The sequence below is a fragment of the Pithys albifrons genome, chromosome 2, assembly GCF_047495875.1.
Source record: "Pithys albifrons albifrons isolate INPA30051 chromosome 2, PitAlb_v1, whole genome shotgun sequence".
Taxonomy (NCBI): domain Eukaryota; kingdom Metazoa; phylum Chordata; class Aves; order Passeriformes; family Thamnophilidae; genus Pithys; species Pithys albifrons.
This window is the reverse complement of record NC_092459.1, coordinates 12,223,400-12,248,996: the sequence shown is the minus strand read 5'-3', so window position 1 is coordinate 12,248,996 and position 25,597 is coordinate 12,223,400. Positions and strand designations below refer to the sequence as shown.

The following is a 25,597-nucleotide window of genomic DNA, read 5'->3' as shown; positions in this document are numbered from 1 at the left end:
AACAGTATTTTTGGATTGTGATCCTGGATTTTGGTGTAAGAATACAATAAATCCTTCTTTTGATCTGTCCTTTTGTCATAAGTATGCAGGAACTGGCTTGGAAAGTGACAGTAAAATCCTGGGCAATGAATGGTCTCTGCAGTTAGGGGGAAATGCCAGTAGAACATGCCTTGGATAGAACAGGCTAAGAAAAGACTATTAGTGCAGTGATTCTGTGTGCATCTCTGAATACCCACATTATGTGTCTCTGTATTAGCACTGTCATTCCTATGATCTGCTTTTCATCAAGACTTAGCTACTGTTAATTGTGGGGAAACCGAGCCAGTCTAGCTGATACTGGGGTGTAAACAACTACAACTGCTGTGCCTGATCTCAGGGAATTTGCAGGAGCTGTAAAATAGGAATAAGAACAGTTGTGAGCACATTAGTGAAGATGTAGCTTTGCATGTAAGGGTTTACAGTCTTGGAGAAATTACATAATTTTGTGTATAAACAACATCAGAGTCAAGCAGCAAAGTAATCACTCAGCACAGAGGAGAGGGAGGAAAAAGAAAGGGAAAGGGAAAAAGAAAGGGAAAGGGAAAGGGAAAGGGAAAGGGAAAGGGAAAGGGAAAGGGAAAGGGAAAGCGAGGAAAAAGTATTTTCTTCCTGTTTGGGAAAAATAGGACTTTTCCGTTTCTCCTTTTGTCCAAGAAGGACAGTCTTGTTGAACTACTGTTATTACTAGTCTTGACTCTGAAATAGTAAATGGGATGACCATGTGAAGAGGCTTTGGTAGGAGATGATCTCAGTTTTGCCCCAATCCAAATGAAAACTTCATCTAGGTTTTGGTTATGGGTTATGATGTTAAAATGAAACATCTGTGGAGAAGCAGAATTAAGGTATTAGAAGTGGTAATTGCAACAGAATTCAAAGAAAACTTGGAACATTTTAATAAATTTGGTATCAGATAAGCATCATAGTTCTGAAATTACTAAACCTTCATCTTAATTTCATATTAAGTGATTTTCAAATTAATTACTATTGCCAGGATAACACCATATGATTGAAAATAGTAAGATAGATCTGTATCTTAAAAGGAGACTAATATGATAGTTCATAGTCTTGTCATCAATAAATAATTTGATATGATAAAGCTGGAGTTAGTGTGAATTATTAAGTGAACTTTTCATATACATTCTTGGTAGAAGATCCAGCTATAAAAACATTCTGAAGGGTAAGATGCTATTCCTAAACTCCAAAGAACTGACTGCATGTAGGACAGCAATGCCTTGTGGGGTGAAATAGGGAGGTAGGTATTAGTTGAATCCTTGAATATTTTGATTGGGAGGAATTAAACGGACTAGTCCTAGTCTGTCTTGCTTAACTTTTCAAATAGTAATCTTTTTATTTACCAGCATGAAATCCAGGCATGTGCTGCTTATGCTGGCTGTTTGCAGAGAGTCACAAGACAACATCAGTAGAGTTAAGGGTGGGGATGTCACTTGAAGGATCTGGATCATCTCAATGATGGGAATGATAGAAATAGGATATAATCAAATGGTACAGTCTATGAAGGGATGTATCCTTGGGGAGTAGTAAGAAATTCTGATGTAACGTGGGAACTTACTATTTGGAAATAGCTGAGGAGAAGTGCTTCAGGTTTCTGTTAGCTGATGAAAATGCAGAATTAAACATGATAAATCGTATTGTAAAATTTAACAAAGTTACTCAAGTAAGACAGGGCAGGGCAAGATGAAGTGAAAACACTGCTAGAACAGAAATAGTTCCATTAATCTGTACTGAAGGAGAGGAACTGAAAATGAGAATTTGGCAGAGTTAAAGGAACAAAGCAGCCTGTTTTATGTGAGGTGGCTTGAATAACTCAGTTTTCTAGATCAGGAGGAGGGATGACTGAGAATATGGTGCTGTCTGTAGATACACTGAAGGTGGCTACATCACAGATTCTAAGAGCTCTGTACATTACAGAAGAATGCTGGCAGAAGAGCATATGCAAGTAAACTGTCCAGGAATAATCTTAGATGAGAAATGTTTCTAGCTGTTCACAGTGGGGTTTGGTACAACCTTCACCCAAGTGAAGGCAGCAAGGAAATAACTACCTGCAGCATGATCAGTGCATTTTGAATGGGCTGTATGACGTGGAGTCTGGCATTGCAGGGACTGGAGTTGGGGAGCTCTCAATGTCATTTTCAGTTCTTTGTGTGGCTGCACACACAAGGATTTGTACAAAGGGTAGTGCAGCCTGGATGAAGGTGAAACCAAACTGTTTCATGATCAGTTAAAGACTTTGTGGAAGATGCATTTTTATTCAAAACCTACAGTGAACGTAATAAAAATCAGCACAGTTTGGACATAATCAAATTGTCTGTTTTTTCTCACTGAAAGAAAATAACATTAAGGTTATTTTTTTAGTGTGAAACATTAAATGTTCTGTATAATCCAGTAGAATATTTGCTATGGATGGCTGAAAGAATGTTGTAGCATGGATAAACTTAAGATAAGGAAATCCTATTTTGTCCAAGGAAATCTGAAGCAGAATGCTACTTCTTAGAAAGCTGTCAAAGGACAAGGTATCCCTGAAGCAGAAGAAAGAGGAAATTCTTCCTCACATTGAAGCTTGTTGACCTGCACAAAGGCACCAAGTTTGTTGGGTCAGCGAGGGAGAGCATGAGAACCAGCTCCCTTGGGAGGTGTGTCCCCATCCCTCACCGTCTGGACAAAATCAAAGTGGCAACAGGAAGGACTGAGCACAGCCTGCCTTGACACAGCCTCTGCTTAAGGGGTCTCTGCTACCTAAGTACAGGCTCTGATCATTGAGCTGTTGGGTAATTGGGGACTTTTCTCCAACACAGTTTATCCCCTCCTTTGTCTTTTTTCCTGCCAAAACTATTCAGCAAATTTGAGACAAATAGTTTAGACATGACTGAATCCACATTTTGTGGAGAATTAACTGCTTAAATAAATACATAAATAAATAATCTAACTATTACCACGTCTAAGATCTATGTTGCTTCTTTCCCACTTACATTAAAACACATTTTTATTTTTAAATATAATAGTTTGACCCATCTACCCAGCTAGGGTAGTAAATTAGGGCTCGTTAATTATGCTGTTCTGGGGTGCACAAGGTCTATTATAGCACTTGAAACTAAGGCTTATTTCTTCAGCTTACCAGTCTTTTCCTGTATTTGCAGCCCATTTCACCACATCAGTTCCAACAGCTGGTCCCTGTAGGAGAGGAAACTCTTCACTATTACATTTTTAGCCTTTCCCAATTTAAAACTAATAAAAAATAAAGTACTTTTTTTCACTAAGCCAACTGCTAAATCATTGATAGTTTAAATATATTATGCCAGGCCACCAGATACAAGCTAAACAACTGAAAACTAACAAAAAGAAGGATATCTCTAGCTGTAGTTGAGAATGGTGTATGAAATGTTATAGTAAAACAGAATTCCATCTCTGAACCAAGTGCTGTAGGTGATGTTGCCTGCAGAGTGGCAGCGTGAAGAGAAATTTCACTACTAAAAGAACAAAATTTTGGGGTTTTTTTAGAATCTTCCAAGCAGTTGTGCAAGACTCCTCCATGAACAGTGTCACAGTCAGGTGTGTAGCCCACAGCGTCAGTCGGGTGGTACCACCACAGCCCAAGCCCTCTGATCTTCCAAGACCTGGAAGCCCTGACCTTGAGTTGTCAAAAAGACTTGAGTAGATCGTGTCAGATATGCTGGAAGGAAAGCAGCATCTAGGGAGTTGGGGACAAGCTGTTTGCTTTCCACCAAATTGGAATTTGATGGTAGAAAACTCATCAACCAGAACAAGGTGGGTTGGAACTAGATTATTGTTATTATTGTCATTCTGTGTATCCATGACTCTGTGATTTTGGATCAGCTCACTTGGACCTTATGGCACTCCAGCATTGCATCTCATCTTTCCAACTGGTATTTTCCAAATGCTCTCCCTAGGCCATGGCGAGCAGCTTTGTTACAGCATTTTCAATTACTGTTTGATTCCGTGATTTGCAGCTGGCCAGAAATGTGAAGTGGTGGTTTGGCATTCGGAAGCCGGTGCAAGGATGGTTGTAGACATCCCCCTAGTGGCCCTCGCAGCCTCCGGGAAGCCGGAGCAGCTGTGGCGTCCCCGGCTCAGCATGGATGGGGATGCGGTGAAAGGATGTGCCCCTCTGTGCAGGGCTGGGAACTGCAATGGCAGATATTATCTCCCTTTTCCCTTTCACCAAAGTTGTCCTTGAAACTCCGCTCCAGTTCAGGCTGTTTAGAGTGTTTATTTCATGCAAGCCACAATACTAGAAGGACGTACCCAATTCACTGGCCGCTGTAAAAAACAGATGTACTGGGAGATGATATGAGGAAAGGGTTAATCCTGTCTCTAAGCTTTTTAAAATGTCAGTTCATTTAACCCGGAGAGAGAACAATTTGTCATCACTGAAAAAAGGCAAGTTGTACAGGAAGATTTGTCAAATTTTTCAGATTTTCTTTTGTCTAATTACAAGGCTGATAGGATACTAAGGGGAAAAAAAGAAAAATACCAAAGTATATGTAAAATAAACATAAGGAACATTTATTTGTACATCTGTACACTTTGGCTTCTCAACTGAAACTGTCAATAAAATGCTAATTTTGTTTATGTGTTTGGAACATTGAATTTATTTTGCTATTTAATTTGTTAAAGGACATGCAGTAAAAATGAGAGCCCTGGGACAGCTGGTGCTGTTTTCAGGAGGAATGTTGTTCCAGGATACCTGCAAGGTCCTGGTACCCCCTTCATGAAACACAGCAAGAAGTCCAGGGATTGCCCTTGTTGGTGCCGGACAAGGGTCCTGGGGAAGCTGGTACGCTCCTAGGAATCACTGCAGAGCAGAACTAATAGGAGTTTGCAAAGGACATCAAGACAGTCACCTCCCTTCTGCAAACAGGAACAGAAGAGGAATGATTTGTCCAGAGGCAGCAAGCTGCCTGATAGCAGTGTGATGTGGTGTTGAAAAGACATATGTGTTTATATGTAAGTAAAACTGTCCTTAAAAGGACAGTTTTTTAGCTGTCCTTAAAAGCCCACACTAAGATTTTCTCTACATGGAAACAGAAATTACAAAGCTCATCCTTCTGATAATGGTAGCTCCATATCTCAGTAATTCATCTGTACTTCTAGTATTACCACTGTAAGTCCATTATTACTTTTAAAATCTGAATTAGCTATGCAAAATATCAAAGTGTAATAATTCAGCTCCAAGTATAATTTTTTCAGCTTAAGTCATGCCCATTTCAAAGCCATCATTTGCTGTCAATAAAGCAAGTTCAAAGCTAGTTGAACCTTGAATGTGTTAAACTGATGGGACGCAATCAATTGAATGAACAGACAACATCCTGATCAGGTTTTGATTTCAAAGGTGGCAACAAACTTTTTAAGTAGCGGTGAGGCATTTTTTCCCTTCAGAGCTCTATCATTTTCTCTCCAAACCATAAGTGCTCTTTTGCAGACGTCACTCTTTACCCCCTAAAAATAGCTCCCAGGGGTCAATTTAAGCTATGGACCATTGGCATAAAGCCAGTAGAGAGAAGATAAATGCCTGAGAAGTTTTCAGACAACATCTATGTAAACAATTACTGTTGTCTTGTTTTCATTTCCAGGCAACAGATCCTCAGAGACACATACATAGCATACAGACAATATCTGGACAGCCTTCCAACCACTTCTCTCCAAGCAGGCTGTATTTTCTCCATGTATAAAGGAGCAGTATTTTACAGATCAGGAATAAAATATATCTTCATTTGGAAGACAGTAGTTTTAAAGACTCCATGAAGTGATCATTTCATGTCACAGAATTAATTCCTTTTTGTGAGATTCCTGAGCAATCTGCAGTAAAATTTTAATATGGTCTAGAGTCTTTTAGACAGGAACACATAATTAACCAATAAATACACATTAATCTGCATTTGCTTTTTGTGCTGCTCAGTGGCCCAGAGCTGTCAGTGTTTTTGATACTTTCCAAACAAATCTGATCTGTGCATGGAGACTCCCAGTCTATGTGTCAACTTTGGCAATTTGAAAGAGTGATATTTGTATTTATTCCTTTATTCAGTTCTCCAAGATAAACCTGCAATTAAGACTTCTTTGATCTCACAAGAAAGGTAATGCTAATGTTTTCAGAGTATTTTGCTTTTATTTTGCTTTATTTTAACCTCTCATCACAGGAAGAATTTATCCTGCAGTTCTTGAGGCAAAAACCTCTGTTATTTCACTCATGAATATTCTCCCAGGTCAGGTTAATTTTGATAATTTCAACTGTATTTGTTTTCTCTTCAGCAGAATAAGGACAGATATCGTCACCCCTGACGCCTTCTCGCCAGCCTGAGGGCCTCATACACATTGCTGGCCAGTTAAGTTTGAACCTGTCTCCAACACCCGAGGGATTTTTTTTTTGTGAGAAATTGTTTCTTACACAAAACTAAAGTTATACTGGCATTAATGGTGAGAACATTGTAAAAAGGTTCTTTGCCAATTTGTGGGGAGCAGCATTATTGAGTTAATCGCAGTTCTCTGTTCCTGACTATGAATTCTGTGCAACCTGCTTTAGTGTATGGGATGGAGGCAGTGTGTGGATCTTGTTTTTGTAGGTGTTTTAGGGATCATGAATTGATCACAACTCACTTCTGGGAAGCTTGGTTTGATCAGAGTGTCTGCTGTCAGTCAGAGCACTTTCATAGCTGCAGTATGGTCAGGAAAAAATGGTCTGAAAGTTCACGATTCCTGCCACAGGAAAATGGAAGTGAGTTCATTCACTTGTTGGTTCATTCATTTATTCTACATTCTAGTTATTTTCTGGACAGTCTGGAACAAGAGCAGAGGCAGAGTACAGCCTTGCAGATAAGAACATCAGAAGACAGTTCCATCACAGTTTGCAAAGATAGATCTTACCAATAATAGCATGAGAGACACCAACCATGTGTCTTTTTGGTGGCATTAATGCCTTCCCTCAATCCAAATGCCACACTAAAATTTTTCTTGATGCAATATTTAGTAGAATCACCTTTAAAACTTTATTATCTAAATAAAATTCTGAAATGTTTTTACTGGACTTTGAACTTTTCTTCTCATTTTTAACGTTGAGGTCAGAGTTTATGCATACAAATGTTATGCCATGTTTAGGAGCCAGCAAGCTTCTTAAGAATGTGTGTGTCATGTAATTATAAAACATATAGAGAGAAAGCCTTTCCCTTTTTGACCTTGCTGAAACTTTATATCTGAGCCTAATTTGCAAGGATTTTATCAATTCTTTATTTTTCATGACGTGCTTAGGCTGCATGTTAGAGAAGCAACAACTACAGCTGTAACCTGCTTGTGACATTTTATGATTATAAATAAAGTAAAAGAAAAAGAAAAAAATAGTTCCTTAGAAAATGACACTGCAATGCCAAAATTGCTTGTCTATCTGAAGAACAACATTGCATTCCCTAAAAGCAGTTCTGCGCAAGATTTGTATTAGGATCCACGAAAGATTGAAGGCAAAACTGTTTCAGAAACTTGAATAGTTCCTTCCAGATATTTATATTCATCGAGTCTTCACTTGAGTGCCAAGTTTTCCTTTTGAAGGATGCTATGAAATATTAGAGACTCACAAATAAGTGTTTTAAGGTTTTTCAAGGAATCACCTGAAAGGTATTGGCAAAGCCAGGTGTAATATAAAAGCGACAGCATGCTAACATTTGTTGTTTACTACTTACTAGACAGTTTTAAAACCCATCGAGAAAAAGCAAATGAAAATCCAAAATCAATCAATCCAGACTGAAATAAGCCCAAGCATGTCTCTGTGGAGGCTGGGGGGAGAGGGGAAGGAAGAGAAAAGCATAGGAAAGGGTAAGGATAAAAAGGAACATGGAAGACCCTCTTGCTGAGTCACAAGGTTCACAGTAGACTCCCATGCTAAACTGAGCCTGGACCTGCCCAACAGTTTATGCCTAAAGGCCCAACCAACATCACTTAAACTTTACAAAACAGCACTTAACAGTATTTAACTTACAAGTACTTAATTAATAAATGAAACTAAACAATTTAGCAAAAGGTTCATATAGAATTTACCATATCACAACAGTAACTCACTTACAGGCCTGACTACAAATTTAAAGTATTTAAGAATCTGGGAAAACATTCCTGGTACATTCACTATAGCATATTCACACTTCCATGCAGGAGTCTGTACAAGGTACACGTATGTGAAAAATTCCCCTTGAATTCAGTGAAAATACTCACTCCGGATCCCTTTGCATCTTCTCAACCAGCAAAGGGTTGAACCTGAAGGAGTTGTGGCCATCAACCCAGGATCCCTTGCTGTGGTTCACCAGTCTCCAAGTGTAGCAAACTTGAGCATTCACTGGCTCTGAGAGGCCCCACTCAGGGAGATGCTGATCACAGCTCTCTGCAGTCCAGGAGAGATCAAAGGGTCTCACTTTGGACTGCTGTTTATACAGTCACAAGAGAGCTGGCTTCAGTCATAATAATTTTCCATCCTGGTCACAATTCAGGTCAATGTTCTTTCAAAGTTAGATAACAAAAATATGAATCCACTTAGGTTGTTATTCAGGCAAGAGAAATAAGCTTCCATGGCTATTCATTAAAAAGCAGGAGATAGCTGGACAGCACTAGATCCTGGGAACAGGCAGTGTTTCTGATGATCCCAAGAGGACCTGAACACAGGTTTGCCAAAGCCTAGGCCTAAAGGGCACTTCTCAGATCATAGTGCAGCCTGGGCAGGGAGGGAGGATGCACTACCACAGAGGCCTAAAAAAAGTCAGTAAAAGAGCAATGATGTGCTGAGCATGGATCTTCTGAATCTGCTGTTGCAACTTTTAGGATTGTCTCCTATAGCCTCATGCCTTAATCCAGAGGCAATGGCAAACACCTCATTCATAGATGACATGGTGAGAAGCTGCTGTCAGCCCACATTCACATGGTGGGTGTCCAGGGAGCTCCAGACCCTCAGATCACTCACCGTCCATCTGCAGAGGGTGGCAGGGAGGGAAGGAACCACATACACCATACACAGACAGCACCAAGCTTCCCTTCTCCTTCCAAACATGTATCATGGTTTTTATAAACAAGTATCCCAATCCTTCAGTGAACATCTATGTGAGAAGCCTCACGTAGACTTGTATCAACTATGCAACATCTCACAACACTTCTCACAAATTACCACTGGCAGATCAGAAGTGGAACCAAAAATAGCAGATTCTTTTTCCAGACAAACACTTCAGCAGTCACTGAAGTCCCAGAATGGTGCCAGAGCCAGTACCAGGACTGTGGAACATGAGGGTTTAAAGCTTGCAGACAGCCCCAGCATGTTGGGAGCCACTGGGTGAACTCTGACAAGACCTACATAACTTTTGAAGTCAGTGTAATTTAATTATGCTTATAAATGAGGCTCTTCACACACAACAAAAAGATCATTCAAAATAAAGAAATTTGCTGGCTTTTATGACCTTTCCAACAGATACTAATTTGAAGGAATCTTCTCTTCTTTACAAATCACATTATTTAAAACTGCAGTTCATATCTGAAAACTCAGATTTCCCACACCAAGTGAAGGCTGAACTGGCAACTTGCGGCATTTATTAGAGTCAGCAACACCAGGCATTTTATAATCACAGATCTTGGCTATTGCTGATTCCTGCATTTAGATGCTCAGTCATCCTTACTGAAGGGAAGACCAAAACAGTATTAGAGCTTTTTTTATTTCTTACAGAGTCCTCAAATAGCCAAGGGAGCTGGTTACACATACAAATATATTGAAAATGGACAGATACAGACTCAACAAAAATAATCTTAATAACCTCTCAGAAAAAATCAAGTATTACTTTACAAATTCAGAGAAAGGTCATATCACATTCGCAAGTGAGCCTGTAACCTGCATTTAAGTTCAGCATCACTTGGGAATTTTCCTTCTAGTGCAAGTTGAATATTTTCAGTTAGTTAGTGCACTGAACTTGCACAGTACATTGTTTTTCAGTATTGTGAGTGGGTAATATTGTACGTATCCAAGTAGTAACAACAGTGGCTTACTCTTCAAAAGTCCATTCACTTCACCAAAGGTGCATTATTAGACCAATAGATGTATTTAATAATTATAATTGTCACATTACAGCTTCTCCTATTTCACTGTGACAATTGTGGAGTTAAAAAATTAATTTTATAGCTAGAAAATCTGTATAAATGAGGGAGGAAAAACAATCACTAGAGATTTGTTCAAAATGAAAAATCCTTATGTTTCTCTTAAATAAACTATGATCTGCTTTTGAAGACAGATTGGCTTAACATTTGTAAGGTGGTTATCTTGTAAAAATATACTTCCTTATTCCCCAGATACAACAAAGAGTAATGGGTAAGAGGATAGTGTAAGCCTAAATATTAGGAAGAAATTCTTTAGTGTGAGGGTGATGAGGCACTGGAACAGGTTGCCCAGGGAAGTTGTGGATGTCCCATCCCTGGATGCATTCAAGGCCAAGTGGATGGGTCTTTGAGCAACCAGGACAAGAGGACATAACCTCAGGCTGTACCAGGGGAGGTTCAGGTTGGCCATGAGGAAGGATTTTCTCACTGAAAGACTTGTCAAGTATTGGAACAGACTGCCCAGGGAGCTGGAGGATTCAGACATCCCTGGGGGTGTTCAAGGAATGACTGGATGTGACAGTGCCATGGCCTAGTTAACATGGTGGTGTTTCATCAATGGTTGGACTCAATGGTTCTTGAGGTCTTTTCCAACTTAAATCATTCTGTCACCTATTGGAAGATGTCCCTGCCCACAGCAGGGGGGTTGGAAGATGATCTTTAAGGTCCCTTCCAACCCAAACCATTCTAGGATTTTATGCTCACGTAATAAAATCCCGCCCTAACACACAGCATTTAGGATTAGTTGTTGGTGCTGGGAAAGTTTAGACATTTTATGGCAAATATTGTCCTGAACTGTTGAACCCGTGGAGGGGAATCAATACTTCTCTTCAGCACAAAAGCACAACAGCAATGTAAAAACATCAAATGGAGAGTTTGCAATCTGGAAAGAAGCCAGCTACTGAAGGAAAAGGATAATCCTTCTGGGCAAAAAGATGCTTTAATTGTCAATCCCAGCTTTACTGGACGAGCACATTCTCCATTTTTACCGTGATATATGTATTAAATGTGCTTTCACTTTTCTTGTATTTATTATTGCAACAGCTCAGCCTGTAGTTTGCATTTTATACACATAGAAAAGTAGTATCCAGTACTGAAGTCCTGTATTTTGGAGAGTGCATGTGTAAGAAGTCAAGATTACTTTCTAACACCAGCTTGCACTTGGTGTTTTTCCCAGCTGTGAGTAGGTGCACAGTTGCCAACACTGTGCGATCAGGAAAACAAGGTCTTGGACTTCCAATTTAAACATGAACCAGCCAACACACCCCCTTTTACTGCCTCGCCTGCAAACCCATGGTGTCACTTTTCAGTACTGGAGTGACATGAGCCCATGCGTGGCATTTGAACAGTGACAGTTCATTCCCTTAGAAAACCCAGTAGCAAAATTCTGCAGTTTCATTTTATGAATACTAAAGCTGGACGCATCCAGATGTAGTCCAAGAATATTTTCTTTTACATATTTTTGTAAGGCGAACCACAAAGATGTATTTGGCTGTATGTGAACTCTAGAAACTGGAAGGGACCAATTAAAATAGTTACTGATCACAACATTTCTCCTGAAAATTGCTACAGAATCACAAGATCCACACCTGTTAGCTGCCAGCTAACAGAATTGAAATTTTCACAGAAGTTAAAATGTTTGCAATTACCCAGTGAATTCCAACAAAGGCAACCCAACACAGACTATTTCATAATTTTGCAAGATTTTATTTCTTTGCTGTACAAAGGCAGAAATGCAAACCATCTCAATAAATCTGCATCAGTAACTACCTAGACATGATACAGGTATGTACACAAATCCCAGTTACTTCACTTCAGTGTTGATACCATAGTTCATGCAGAGCTGGATGCAAACAATGCAAACAGCACCCACACAGTGTAAGGCATAACTCTCAGGATATTTACATCTTGTTCCTTATAGCAAAGGCTTCTGATACACCAGTTCTTTGTTCAACTTGGAACTGACAATCCTGCTTAGTAGCGCAGCCTCAGAATTGAAAAGTGCATTTCTTCATTTTATACATTCCCACAGACTGTGGACCGTTCCAGAAATAGTTTTCCAACCTTCATTTCAGAAGTAATTAATTACCTGTGTTTTTTGTCAATTAAAACTATTTTATGAGTTAAAATACCTTTTCCCCAAAGCTCTGTAGATCACATGCAATTATGAAAACGAAGGTTCTAAAAGCAACTCCAGGAACTGTTGGCTTTTGACTTGGGAAGACAAGTAATCCCATGAAAGTACTCAACCAATCCACTGCTGTTTTTTAAAAACACTTTGGAACATTTCAGATTATGAAGTCTGCAGATCCAAGCAGCTTTGTAAAAGATCTATAACATAGATATTTACATTCTGTATTAGATTTTTATGTTGTAATTAATCTGGCATGTCAGAAGAGTTCTTCCTTTGGAGATCTCACTTTGAAAGGAAATTTAGAAAGAAACATGATTATTGTCACTGTAGAAAATAAAATTCTGAGTTCATTTACAAGCAAAATAAAGTAAAAAAATGCCTAGGATTAAAAAGTCAATTTTTCCCCTCAACTATAAAACAGCACTGCTAAAAATAATTTCTCTTTTGTGTTCTGAGCTACTGCAATTCCTGCCACATTTATTTTTAAGACACAACATCCTGCAGCAGTGGGGCTCCTGAGAGACAGTATTCCATCCAATCATGTTTTAGGAGATCAAAGTACTACGTCCCCTCTTCTTAGTCTTCCCTCTCCTACGACAGGGCAGGAAGAAGCAATAGCAGCACACTCTTGTTTGAAACCGCATCGTAACTCTCATGCAACAGTCTCAGTGAGCTGGACTCTGTAGTGCAGCAGCTGAGAACTGACACACATTGTTCCATCCACAGAGTGCAGCTCCAACAGGAAACCAGTAACGAAAGAAGGAAGGAAAGGGTCAGGGGACAAGAGTGCCGTGCTGGATGTGCATGTGCCTGACTCTCAGACCTCCTGCTGCCGTAAGGTAATGCAACAGAGACTTCTCTTCCAGGCATTTCCTATACTCCCACACATCGTGGACCACAAACTATGCTCAGAAAATTATTCTTTTGTACAACAGTAGAGTTTACAAATGCATCAGAATGGTATGACAATCTTAAAAAAAATATGACACTTGGATAAAAATGTAAATGGAGGACATTACCTTCCCCAGGAGGAACTGATGGCTCACTTTCGGAAGTGACAGTATCCATATCTTCACAAGTTTTGGCACCTGGCCTCTCTTTTTCCACCTCACATAGATACACGTCAATGGGCCCTTTTGTGCTCTTCACATGTACTTCTATGTGATCCTATAAAACAGCAACTTGCATATAATCCAAAGAACAAAACTTACACATTCCTTATTCTATTTTTGCACATATTTTAAAGCCAAAAGATTAAGAACAGAACAAATACAGGAATGATGTAACTACTTAAAATTGTTTTACTACTTCCAAATAAATTATGACAATTACATGCATTTTTAAGACAATTATTAAGTAGCACTAAGCTAACGAGTTTTCTTTTTTGCTGAAAATGCACTTAAGTATTCATTTAGTCTTTCTACTGACCTGTAGGTACATGACCAAGATTTACTGTATGTTTAGAAAGAGTAACAAGATTTAAAACTTGACAAATCATGCACCAGAAATTACAGTATGCAGCATTAATAACACAGTAAAGCAACTAATCCCTGTCATTGTTACTGCTTTCCTTCAACAGACATCACATTGCACAACACAGCAAATAGAATTCAATGGACAACAGAGAGTAGATTCCATTCTCTTTAAAATACAGCTTTTTAAATTCTGTCTTTTTATTGCTTTAGGAAGCCTTTGGAATTTTATCTTTTTCATCTCCACTGGATGACAGCCAGCTCATTTTACCAGGGAAACTACTGGAGATCTGTGCATTGGATCTAAGTCTTCGTATTCTACTGATTCATTATCTCCTTTTCATAAGATATTACCACCACTTCTGTGCACACAGCAAGGCAAATCTGATGATTACACAATTAATGCCCATGCAAAAAGAAAGCAGAATTAAAGCTTCATCTGTTATCTGAAGCTTCCTTCCAGGATTTCCCCCCTCAGAGCACTACTTTCAACAGTGGGTTCTGAGTCTACAGGCCCCAGTACATGGCACATTGCTGAATGCAGAGGGAAAAGGTCTTGGCTGCTCTGTGTGACCAGAATAGGGCCTCAATATTACACCTTGGGGTGAGGACAGGGCACAGCCCCCACCTCCATGAAAAATACATCTAGATATGATCTACTAGAGTGACAAATGTTTTCTTTTTCCAACCACACTGTACATTTCATACTTTATTACAGCTGTTCCATTCTCCCTAGAAAAAACAGGTAACTAAAGCTCAGATACATTTATTGTTTAATAATTTAGGTGAAAAGAAAAATACTGCAATTAAGTTTCTAAGACTATTATCCCTACAGCATTGTATAGCATAACACAAGAACAATGAACTACCAATATCTGGATGACAAAAAAATGGAAGTCAATTACTGACTGCTGCTGCAAAAAGTCAGATTTGAGAACTTACATCTTTAGGAACTGGTATTTCCAATTTGGTTTCTTCTGGAGCTTTGATTGCAATCACAATCTGTTCTTGAAATGTTTGAATGCTTCGGATATCTTGGTATGTCACATAAGCTAGTGTGTACATTGGTCAAGGATTCTGTAATTTGCTTATGGGCAGAGGCAAAGAGTGTGATGTCAAGATATGCTGAGGCAGAATACCAACTTAAGTGATCCACAATGGTGCTGAAGTTACTTCGTTACTAGCTTTGTAAAATGAAGGATTAACTAACAGGTGGAAAAGCACTTTATTGCAAGGAAGAAAAAAAGCTTGTAAAAATATAGTCAATAATATAAACAAAGAAACCTAACACATTTGAGGGTTTTCCCAGTGAAGTGCTGAGGTGTGAACACCAGGCCCTGAGCCAGAGCTGACCTCTAGATGAACCCTCCAACCTAATGTTATATTTACACACGTATCTGCTTATTAGCCAAAGTTCCGCTTAATTACTGTGCTTGATAGGAATGTTTCTATCTTTCTGTATTTAGAGATAGTCAAGGCCATGGAGGTAGATGGCTGACCTTATTAGATATGAATGTATCTATCTTTATACAACAGTGGTTGGTTCACTTTGACTCCCTGATTTTCCTCTGAGCCATGGTCAGGCTTTGGGTGAAAACTAAGGACAGAAGAAAGCCAGATATTTTCCACAATAAGCAGGTGATGTGAGTTAGCTTGTTTAACAACATAAAAGCTGGACCCTTTCACAGCAAAGTTGGAGACCTCACCTAGGAGTGGTCACACTCATAGGATTTCCCAGTTCCCAGCAGTGGTTCTCTGATCCCTCACTGTGATCAGGGCTCCCCAGCTGATGTGCGGGTCTGGATGATGGGAATGTATTAAAGGGTAACTGGTGATGTATCTTTCTTAATCACTATAGACAGTCTTTGTAGTAATCACTGGGTACATTGCAAAGCTTATTCTTTTATAATTCTTTGCTTCTTTTGTAATTCTTTGCTGTTTTGCACTATAGTAAATTTATACACTTTAAAGTTTGTGTCTGGCTATTTTATGCTGACCCCTGTCCCCTGGCAAAACACCCAGATGCTCTCACAAGTCTACAAAGCAGAAGGAATCCTGCCCTTGAGAAACTACTTTCTGTTTTGTAATAGCATGAAAGTAATTTCCTGCGAAAATACAGAACTATTTTCTTAAATAGAACAAGGAGGTGTAAAGAAGATGGGCACATTTCATTTGAGCACAGACCTTAATATTCTGCCTAACAAGGAGCTAAGTAATATTTTATTGTAAACCTAAAGCCAAAATTCAATGTTTATGTCATATATTAAAAGAAATCTCTTTTCTATTGCCAAAACCCACCTGAAAGTCAAAACTGCATTGAGGCCTTTCTCAAGAGGCAGAACAGTATCAGGACACAACAAATATACCATTTTATCTTTTTGGCAACAGGCCACTGGGACTCTGGTTTGAGTTCTCTTTGTCATCTCACTAAGCAACTCGATCTCACTGATAGGCCAAGACTTGCCCCTGAGAAAACTTTATAATGGAGAGAACAAGGTGATGGTCAGGGTACTAAGACTGTTGTCCCACTTCATTCTTCTGCTGTGGAAAGGTCAAACAAGCAGCACTCCCCTGAGAACAGGCTGGACTGTGCAACATACTGCAAAGCAAGGCACATGACTGGCATACAAAAACATAAAACAACAAAAAAATTTGCTATTGTAAAACTCATTATGAAGCATTACTGTGCACCTGTGGTATTGGCCTACACCTACTATTAGGTATGCAAGTACCTGCAACCAAAACCATGTGTTAAAGTAATGCATGAGTTGAAAGGATATTTTGCATTTTCTTTGTCATCTGTTAGTTCAAATATCTGATGAGCACAATTCTTGATTAATTCATCCAAAGCTTCTTCCATGGCTGACAAGTCAGAAAGTTCATCTTTAAGGTTTTGCTGCTCTGATGTTTTTCCAAAAACGTGGTGAAGATTAGTACCTCTAAAAGAATACGACAGTTGTCTAGTATGTTTACATAAATAAAAGCCTGTTTATTGAACATCACGTGTACTAACAGAAAGCAGTCAGGAACTCTGACATCCTTTACTGTACTGAAATACGTTTCCAAGTGCTTTTGCACTTGATACTTGTTGACATATTAAGTAATTTGCACAGCCTGAGGACACAGAACTTTAAATATGAAAAGTAATTTAATATGCTTAAAAATACTCTCAAAGTTATAAACATTACTCAGTACTGTTGGATTTTACAGTTTCAGAAATTAGAAGTTTCAAAGCCAACTCACATCCACTGGATAAGATTCTTAGATCTTTTCTGAATTAAGTCGATTCCATCCAACACATTGGTGATGTCATACACTCTTCGTTTTCGTACCCCAAGTGTTTTTGCTACTTCATTTAAGTCAAGGACACCATCTGGAGCTTTTTTGAGAAGAGCCATAAATCTTCGTGTCAAAAGCACCAAGGATGCATCAAATCGTGGCCTTCTGACTGTCGCAGCTCCTGTAAAGTTTTGATAGGACATTTAGGGTAAGCTACAACTTAAGCATGATGTGTTTCTGAAAAAAAAAGGTGATATGAAATAAAAATGAAGTCTGGAAGCACTGCAGTTTTTAATGCTGACATTGCAATGGCATAATAAAATATTAACTACATATACTTCTGTTTGTTTGCAGTGATTGAATCTACATAGCAAGCATACACCTCTGTGCTTTCAACATTCATGACTTCACACTGTCAGTAAGGACATTAATAGCTGAGTACATGTATGTTCCATAGAACATGAGATGGGATCGCTGAACAAATACCAACGAGACCCTCAGTTAACTACAGTCAGTCAGTCAGGGGCACTGCCAGAGAAATGCTCTGCTCCATGACATTTTAACAGTGTTAATGTTTTCTCATACACTTTTGGCCTGGATTAACAATCAGATCTCCACAACAACAATCAGACATGGTTCAGGAATCAGCTTCAGGACTGTTTCAGCCTAGAAACAACCAATCTGTTCTGGACGAGAACTTAATATGTGGATGAACTGTGTTTGCACTATGGCCTCAGAGCAAAAGAACTGGTCATTCCATTGCTTGATTTACCAATGGAAAAAAGATCTATAGATACTCCAACACCACAGGTTTAAGGGAGATCTCTGTGCTGTGTGTATCTGTTACCAACATATTTTCAGAAACAGCGTAGAAGTCACTGATGGACAACTTGTTTAACTTGAAATTGTTATTTATGTATGTAAAAAGCACAAAAAAGCACCTTGTTTTTGAGGCACAAAAAAGACATGGTACACACACACACACACTCATTTGATGCCAGAGCCAATGACAGACTGTAAAATTCTGCTGTCACTTCTTTTCTCCTGTAAAGCAAACCAGGTATTTCATATCTGATCAAACTGTGTTCCTGAGCAATATTCCAGTCCAGTGCTTCAAGAAAAGGTGAGTGCAAATGTAAACAAGCCTCCCTAGAAAATACTCTACTTCAAACATTAGTATTTTTCCCAAGATGAACAACATGTACTTTCACTCATCATGTATCACACCCATTCCATGTCTGCAAATTTGTGCACTCCAACATGAAGTGATAGGTCCAACAACTCAGTTTTAAACTGTTACTGTCAAATGTGTGAAACAATTCAACTGGTGAGAAAAAAAAATCACCCCCAGACACACAGAAATTCACTCAAGCTTGTTTTTACATTAATACAAGTTGAAAACCAACATTCACCAACATGATGTTCCAGTTTTCTCTAACTCACTTTTCTCCTTCATTGCTTTCTTTATAGCAGTGGGAGGTATACTACAGAAGATTTAAAGAGGAAAAACTATGAAGAAGTATTGCTTCACAACTGCTATTTTGTGTTCAGCATTTCTCCTGCTCTGCTGATATTAGATACATTGGATACATTACAATTTCTCATTTGTTTACAGCATATACTCACATTGTAAAAAGGTATGAAATCATTCAAGAGTAATTTCCACACATGGAACACAGCAACTTACTTTTCACAAGCTGGGCATCTCTGTGCTCATTCTGGTTGATCACTGGTGCCTGGGGAAAGTAAAAAAGAAAAGTCCTAAAATGCTATTTACAGGGGAACCTTCTTAAGAAGAAACCCCCAAATCAACTTTAAATGCTACAGCCATCACAGTGCTGACAATTCAACATGTATTACTGTGAAGGAGTGTCACTAGATAGAAGGGATACACACTCATTAATTTCTATCAGAATTTTCAGCCCTTAATCTCAGCACATCTCACTCTGTTTTGGAAAGCAGGAAACAACACTGGACACCCCAGTGCTCAGGCAATGGTCACAACACAGATACCTCTATAATCTCTACAAATACAACCTTCAGCTACTCCATGTAGCAGCTCATATATGGAAGATACACTGCTATTACACAGCACTACAGTTCTGTTACAAAGACTGGCAACAGAACCTGCTCTGGGCTAGATACTGACATGATGAGCTGTGATAGTTTTGGCTTTAGTTTCAGTTTAGGCCTTGTTTAGGCCTCAGTTTTAGCAGGCCTCAAAGGATGTGACATAGATTAGAAGGGACAAACATCACCTGACTTAACCAAAAAGGTATTTCATATCATCTGACATAATCAAGAAGTGTCAAGGGGTATAAAAAGAGAGGGAGGAGGAGTTTCTGTCTCTTTCAGTCTCTGCTCCTGACCTGGGAAGAGATGCTGCTTTGACTCCTGAAATTAAGCACTACTGCCATCCACGCTGTTGTTTATCTAGGGAGGTGAACATTTTCTTGTTAATTTCTCTCTCTCTTGCTGGGAGGTTTCTCGGGAAGAGTTTTGTGGAGGTTTTGTGGGGTTTAGATGGTTGGAATCTGTGTTATTAACTTGGGGGACTCGGTGGAGGTGTTATTATTTCTTTTCACATTTATATATATAATGTGTTATATCATATTCTGTTTTAAATTTTCTTTTCTTCTGTGTAAATATAAAAACCTTACCACTTCAAAGCTTTATTTCTAAGTTTGTTTTTTTCCTCACTCCCTTTCCCTGGGAGGGGACCCTTTGACTCTGTATTGGGCAGTTGGCATTTTACCAGCTCAAAACCATAACATGAGCTTAAGCAGGAACTTCATTACACTCTTCTCCCCAGTTTAACAATAGAAGCATTTTTAAATTCGGACTCATTCCAGTTGGAAGAGACCTCAGATGGTCTCTGGTTTAAGTGCCAACTCCAAACAGGAACAGCCACTAGATGTGAGCAGCTTACACAAGGCTTTATCAGCTGGGTCTTTAAAATTACAAGGGATGGAGGCTACACCTGCCTGGGCATCCCACTCCACTGCTTCCCTGTCCTCACAGTGAAGAAGTTCCATTTTATATTGAGCTGCAACCTCTCTTGCTTCTTTCCTTTCAAATCATGACCACTTCCTGTGTCAGAGGAGGTTTAGGTTAGACATTATGAAAAGGATCTTCCTTCAGAGGATGGTTGGGCACTGGAACAGGCTTCCCAGGGAAATAGTCCCAACACCAAGCCTGAGAGTTCAAGAAGCCCTTGGATAATGCTCAGGCATATGATGTGATTCTTGGGGTTGTCCTGTGCAGAGCCAGAAGTTGGACTCGTATGATCTTATGGTTCCCTTCCAACTCAGAATATTCTACGATTCTACTGATGAGCTGCTGTGACTTACCAAGCCCCCTCAGGAGTTTATTAACACCCTTCCCATACTACTGGGCCTAAATTGGGCACAACATTCCAAGGGCAGCCTAATACAAAGAATGAGTTCCCTCAATTATACTGGCTATTCTCCTGATAATACAGCTTCATGTATCTCAACATTAGGGCACAGTGCAGGTGCACATTTAGCCCCCTGTCTATCAGGAACCCCACGTCCTGCCAGGGTGGTCTCCCAGCCTGGTACACTGCAATGTACAGGTGTAGGACTTCAAACTTCACTTTTCAACTTCCATGGCTGAGGTTTATGAGGTCTTTGATAACCCCTTCTTCCAGCCCATAAACATCCTGAGGGAGCATCTCACATTCTCCCATCAACAGGACAGGTCCTAAGATAAATCCCTGAGAAATATCACTTGTAACCTGCCTCCGAGGGACGTATGAACTACTAACCATTCTTCTTTGATCCTGATGACACATCCAAAGATGTTTTTACTCATCTGGTAGTTTACCATCTGTAACAACACAACTCCAAGAGGATGCTGCTGAAGGACACTGTTTCAAAAGTCGTGCCTAAGCTAAGGTAGTTGATATCCAACGTTTTGGATCTAAAGATGTAGACATTTCATCACCAAGGGAGTAAGCAGGTTGCAGGTACAGCCATGCTGACTTTTCAGTAACCTTCATGTGCCTAGAAATAGTTTCCCAGACCATTTGCTTCATGGCTTTCAAAAGGACTGAAGAAAGGCTGACTTAAGCTGTAGTTGACTTCTACAACCTCTCAAAAATAACAAGAGCAACCTCACACTGACATCAGCCAGCACTCAGGATGTATCCCAAGAGGGTCTTACAGACTTGTTTGGGTTGGGTTTTCTCAAGAGGTTCCTAATTTGCCACTTTTCCACTGCTGGTTGTTCTTTTAAGACACAAAGTCTAGGAGACATCAGCTCTGAAGAGCCAAGTACTGCAGCCTTAGCATGTCTATTCTTCCTAAATCACCTGTGCCATTTAGCAGCAGGCTCACCTTTTCCCTCTCCAATCCTCCCACCCCTCCTTCCCCTGCTTTTCTGTTAGGGTAGCGATAAGACGTTGCTGATGAGGAATATATTCAGTGCAGGTAGCTCAGTGAGCAGCTGCAGTGCAAGCTGCAGGTTGAGCTCTGGGGGGAAACCTCCAGGCAAGAGGCCGTGAACTGCCAACCCTTAGAATAGCAAAAGGCCTGGGGACCGGTGGCCCTGTCAGAGGACCAGACAACTGGGGACACTTGGAGACAGGGCAGGAGCCAAGGACTCCAGACTCTGGCTCCCCTAGATGGTGAGGGTATAAAAGTCCAGGGTTTCCTTTGTTTGGGGTCCCTGCTTGGAGGCACCAGCTAGAGCTGTTGTTTTGTTCTTGCACCAATATTAAATTATATTAAGGATACAATGATGTGTGAGACTCAGCTATGGGAAACCTGAGGTCAAGTCCGTAAGAAACCCTGGTCTGACTGTAAGGGGGCATGAAGGGTTCTCTGTCCCAGCTCAGGTGGTGCCAGAGTGACTCCCAGAGTGGCTCCTTGTCATCAGATGGAAATTTCCTTAACATTGTGACCCTGGACATTCCTTGCAAGTTTCAATATTACAACTTTGGCTTTTCAAGCATCATACCTACATGTCCAGCTTTTATCCTTTTATATAGTCTGCCCTTGCTTCCAACTCCTGTGTATTTTTTTCCCCTCCCCAGAGTGCAGACATAGCTGTGTCTATCTGTTATCACAAGTACTTGTCATAAGGATCAGGATGAAATGTCTCTGTCATTACTGCCCTCTACCTCTTTAGCTCCTCCAACTTTCAAAGTTGCCTCCCCTCAATTACCTGTTGCCTGAAACCTGAGTAAAGCAGAATCCAGGTTTTGTACTCTGCTACCAGCCTTCTTCACTGTACTCAGGGTCTTTAACTCCACTGTTAAGGAAACTTCCCAGTCACAGTCCCAATGCCAGAGACTTTCACTGCTGGGACCAAAGCCCCATCACAGCAGGTGGCTCCAGGGAGCCGATGGGAGCCCCACTTGACTCCCCACATGCCCCACTCCCACAGTCAGATCAGGTCTCCTTACAGGCTCAATCCCAGGTTTCCCTCAGCAGAGTCTCAGATGTTTAGCAGCCCGAGCTGGTGCCTTCAAGGAGGGATCCCCAACAAAGGAAGCTCTAAGCCTACTCATGCCCAGGTAAGTCTTGCTCTTCCTCCTCAGTCCTATGCTCCTGTCATCTCTCCCAGTGTTCATCCACCTCACTGGCTCCACCTGTCTTTGTGCACTTTTGTTATCCAAAGGATTGACCCTGAGATAGCTCAACTGGTTAAAACTTAGTTGTAATAATGCCAAGGTCATGGGTTCAATCCCCTATGTGGGCCACTGACTTTAGAGTTGGACTCGATGATCATTGTGGGTCCCTTCCAACTCAGAATAGTCTATGATTCTGTTTATAGTTTATGGCTCATGCTGTGTCCATTCACTTGGACAGTGTCACCTTTCTTCATGTCATTTGTTATCCAAAGGGTTGGGCAGCCCATGGCCTCATGTCTCTCTAGGCTCCCACCCAGAGCTCAATCTGCTGCTTGCAAACTGAGCTACCTGAACCAGGTGTGTTCCTCAACATCCATTATTCCATGGTCTAGTGGGCTGACCCTGGTTGGGTGTCAGACACTCACCAAAGTCATTTATCACTCCCCTTTTCTCAGCTGGATAAGGAAAAGGAAATATAACAAAGGTTCATGAGTTGAAATAACAACCAGAAGATCATTTACCAAATACCATCAAGGGCAAAACAGACTTGAACTGGGGATATTAAATGAATTTATTACTAATTGGATCAAAGAGGGATAATGAGAAGTAAAATAACTCTTAAAAACATCTTCCATGCCCCTCCCTCCCTCTTTCTTAAGCTCTACCTCCTCCTCACCAGTGGCCTAGGGAGATGGGGAACTGGGTTATGGTCAGTTCATCACAGGTTGTTTCTGCCACTGCTCAGAGAGTCCTTCCCATGGGAGACAGTGCTTTGTGAACTTCTCCGATGAGTCGATCCCGTAGATCCCAAGGGCAACAGTTCTCCATGAACTGCTCCAGTGTGGGTCACTCTTCCATGGGGTGCAGTCCCTCAGGCACAGCCTGCTCCAGTGTACAAGTCCACAGGGTCACAAGTCCTACCAGGAAACCTGCTCCAGTGTGGACTCCTCTCTCCACAGGTCAGCAGGTCCATTCCAGAAGCCTGCTCCAGCATGGGCTTCCCACAGGTTCACAGCCCTCTCCCTGGCATCCACATGCTCTGGTGTGGGTCTCCTCAATGGGCTGCAGGTTGATCTCTGCTCCACCATGGACCATCATGGGCTGCAGGGGGCCATCCTGGTCTGCACCAGGGGCTGCAGAGGAATCTCAGCTCTGGCACCTGGAGTATCTTCTCCCTCTCCACTGACCTTGATGTCTGCAGAGTTGTTCCTCTCACATGTTCTCACTCTGCTCTTCTTTGACAGCAATTACATCTGTGCAAGAACTCCTTTTTTGGTTCTGAAATTTGTTAATACAGAGGCATTGCCACCATTTCTGAATGGCCCAGCCTTGGCCAACAGCACATCTCTCTTGGAGACACTGGTTGTATCGGACATGGAAGAAGCTTCCAGAAGACACACCTGTAACCTCCCTCCACACCCCTGCCTCCCGCTACCAAAATCTGGCCACAAAAACCCAATACACTTGGCCATCACAGCCAAGGCTGTTAATGATTACCACATCCTTGACTTTCCTGTTTATAAAAAGGCAATTCAGGAAAGTATCACCGTAGTTGACTCATCTTGACACCTAGATAAAAAAGCTGTGCCCAACACCCTTTATTTTTTACAATCGTGAACTCCAATGATAAGAAATTTGCAGCGTAAAAATTCATGTGAACTTTTTCATGGCTATGAGAAAATACTACCAAGCCACATTTAGCCAAACCATCAAGATTAATTAAAAGAAATAACAAATTTTAAAAGTTTCACAAGGTAGGCTTGTTTTCTGTTATCTACCTCACAGCATTACTGTAAGTAGTGGCAGCTGCATGTGAAATTACCTAAACACCACAGATGCTCACAGAAGAGAATCCAGTCACATTCAATTTTTCTCGAACTTGCAAGAACATATTTAGCTCGAGAGGCTACAGGCAACAGAGGTAGGCAAAGCCATCCCCCTGCTTTCGCTGCTGCAGTGGCACAAGGGAGGGAAGCGTCTCGTGTCTCCTTTCGGGTACCACGCTGCCCGGGCCCGCGTCCCGCCCTTTCCCCATGCACAGGAAGCGCCGCCCTGCATGTACCTCACTCACGCGCAGCGCGGCCGGCTGCAGCGGCTTCAGGCGCTCCCACTTGTCGGGGCTGGCCATGTCCGAGGCTCGGCGCCGGGGGAGGGCGGGCGCTCAGCTCAGTCTCCCTCGGGCCGAGGCTGCGGGCCCGGCCGGGGCGCGGCGGGGCCGTTCCCGCGCTCACCGCGGCCCGTCATGGCGCCGCTCCCGCGCGCGCCGCCAGCGCGGGAACCTCGCGCACGCGCCCCGGACCTGCCCCCGCGCGCCGCCACCGCCCCCCCGCTACCCATCGGCCCCCGCGGCCCGGCCCGGCCCGGCCCGGCCCGGCCCGGCCCGACCCGACCCGACCCTTCCTTGCCCTGCCCTGTCCTGCCCTGCCCTGCCCGACCCGGCACGGCCCGGCCCGGCCCCGCCAGGAACGAGCCAAAGCAGCTCCTTTCCCCCCGGCCCGGCCCCGCCGCCGAGCCCCGGCAGGAACGAGCCAAAGCAGCTCCTTTCCCCCCGGCCCGGCCCCGCTGCCGAGCCCCGGCAGGAACGAGCCAAAGCAGCTCCTTTCCCCCCGGCCCGGCCCCGTCGCCGAGCCCCGGCAGGAACGAGCCAAAGCAGCTGCTGTCCGCCCGCTCTCGCCACCCTCCCAGAGCGGCGGCGAAAAGGGTCTCCTCCCCCCCCGTTCCCCCTCGCCTGTGCCGGCAGCGGGAGCGCTCGGAGCCCTGCGGCGCCCACGTGGGCTGAGGGATCACGAAATTGGAAGGGATCCACAAGGATCACAGTCCAACTCCTGGCCCTGCACAGGACACCCAATAATCACACCATGTGCCTGAGAGTATCATCCAAACGCTTCTTGAACTCTGCCAGGCTTGGTGCTGTGACCACTGCCCTGCTCAGTGCCC

At 41.8% G+C, this 25,597-nt stretch overlaps 1 protein-coding gene across 1 annotated transcript; it reads right to left on the bottom strand.

Annotated features, from left to right (window-relative positions):
* Positions 1–11,876: 11,876 nt before the first annotated feature.
* E2F6 (E2F transcription factor 6) lies at positions 11,877–24,974 on the bottom strand. Its single transcript, XM_071548337.1, has 7 exons — positions 24,723–24,974; positions 18,752–18,800; positions 17,029–17,245; positions 16,566–16,724; positions 14,728–14,842; positions 13,333–13,480; positions 11,877–12,598 (listed from the first exon to the last, which is right to left on the bottom strand). Exons 1-7 carry the CDS (start codon positions 24,786–24,788, stop codon positions 12,570–12,572), a joined length of 783 nt encoding a protein of 260 aa, XP_071404438.1. The 5' UTR covers positions 24,789–24,974; the 3' UTR covers positions 11,877–12,569.
* Between the last annotated feature and the right edge of the window lie 623 nt (positions 24,975–25,597).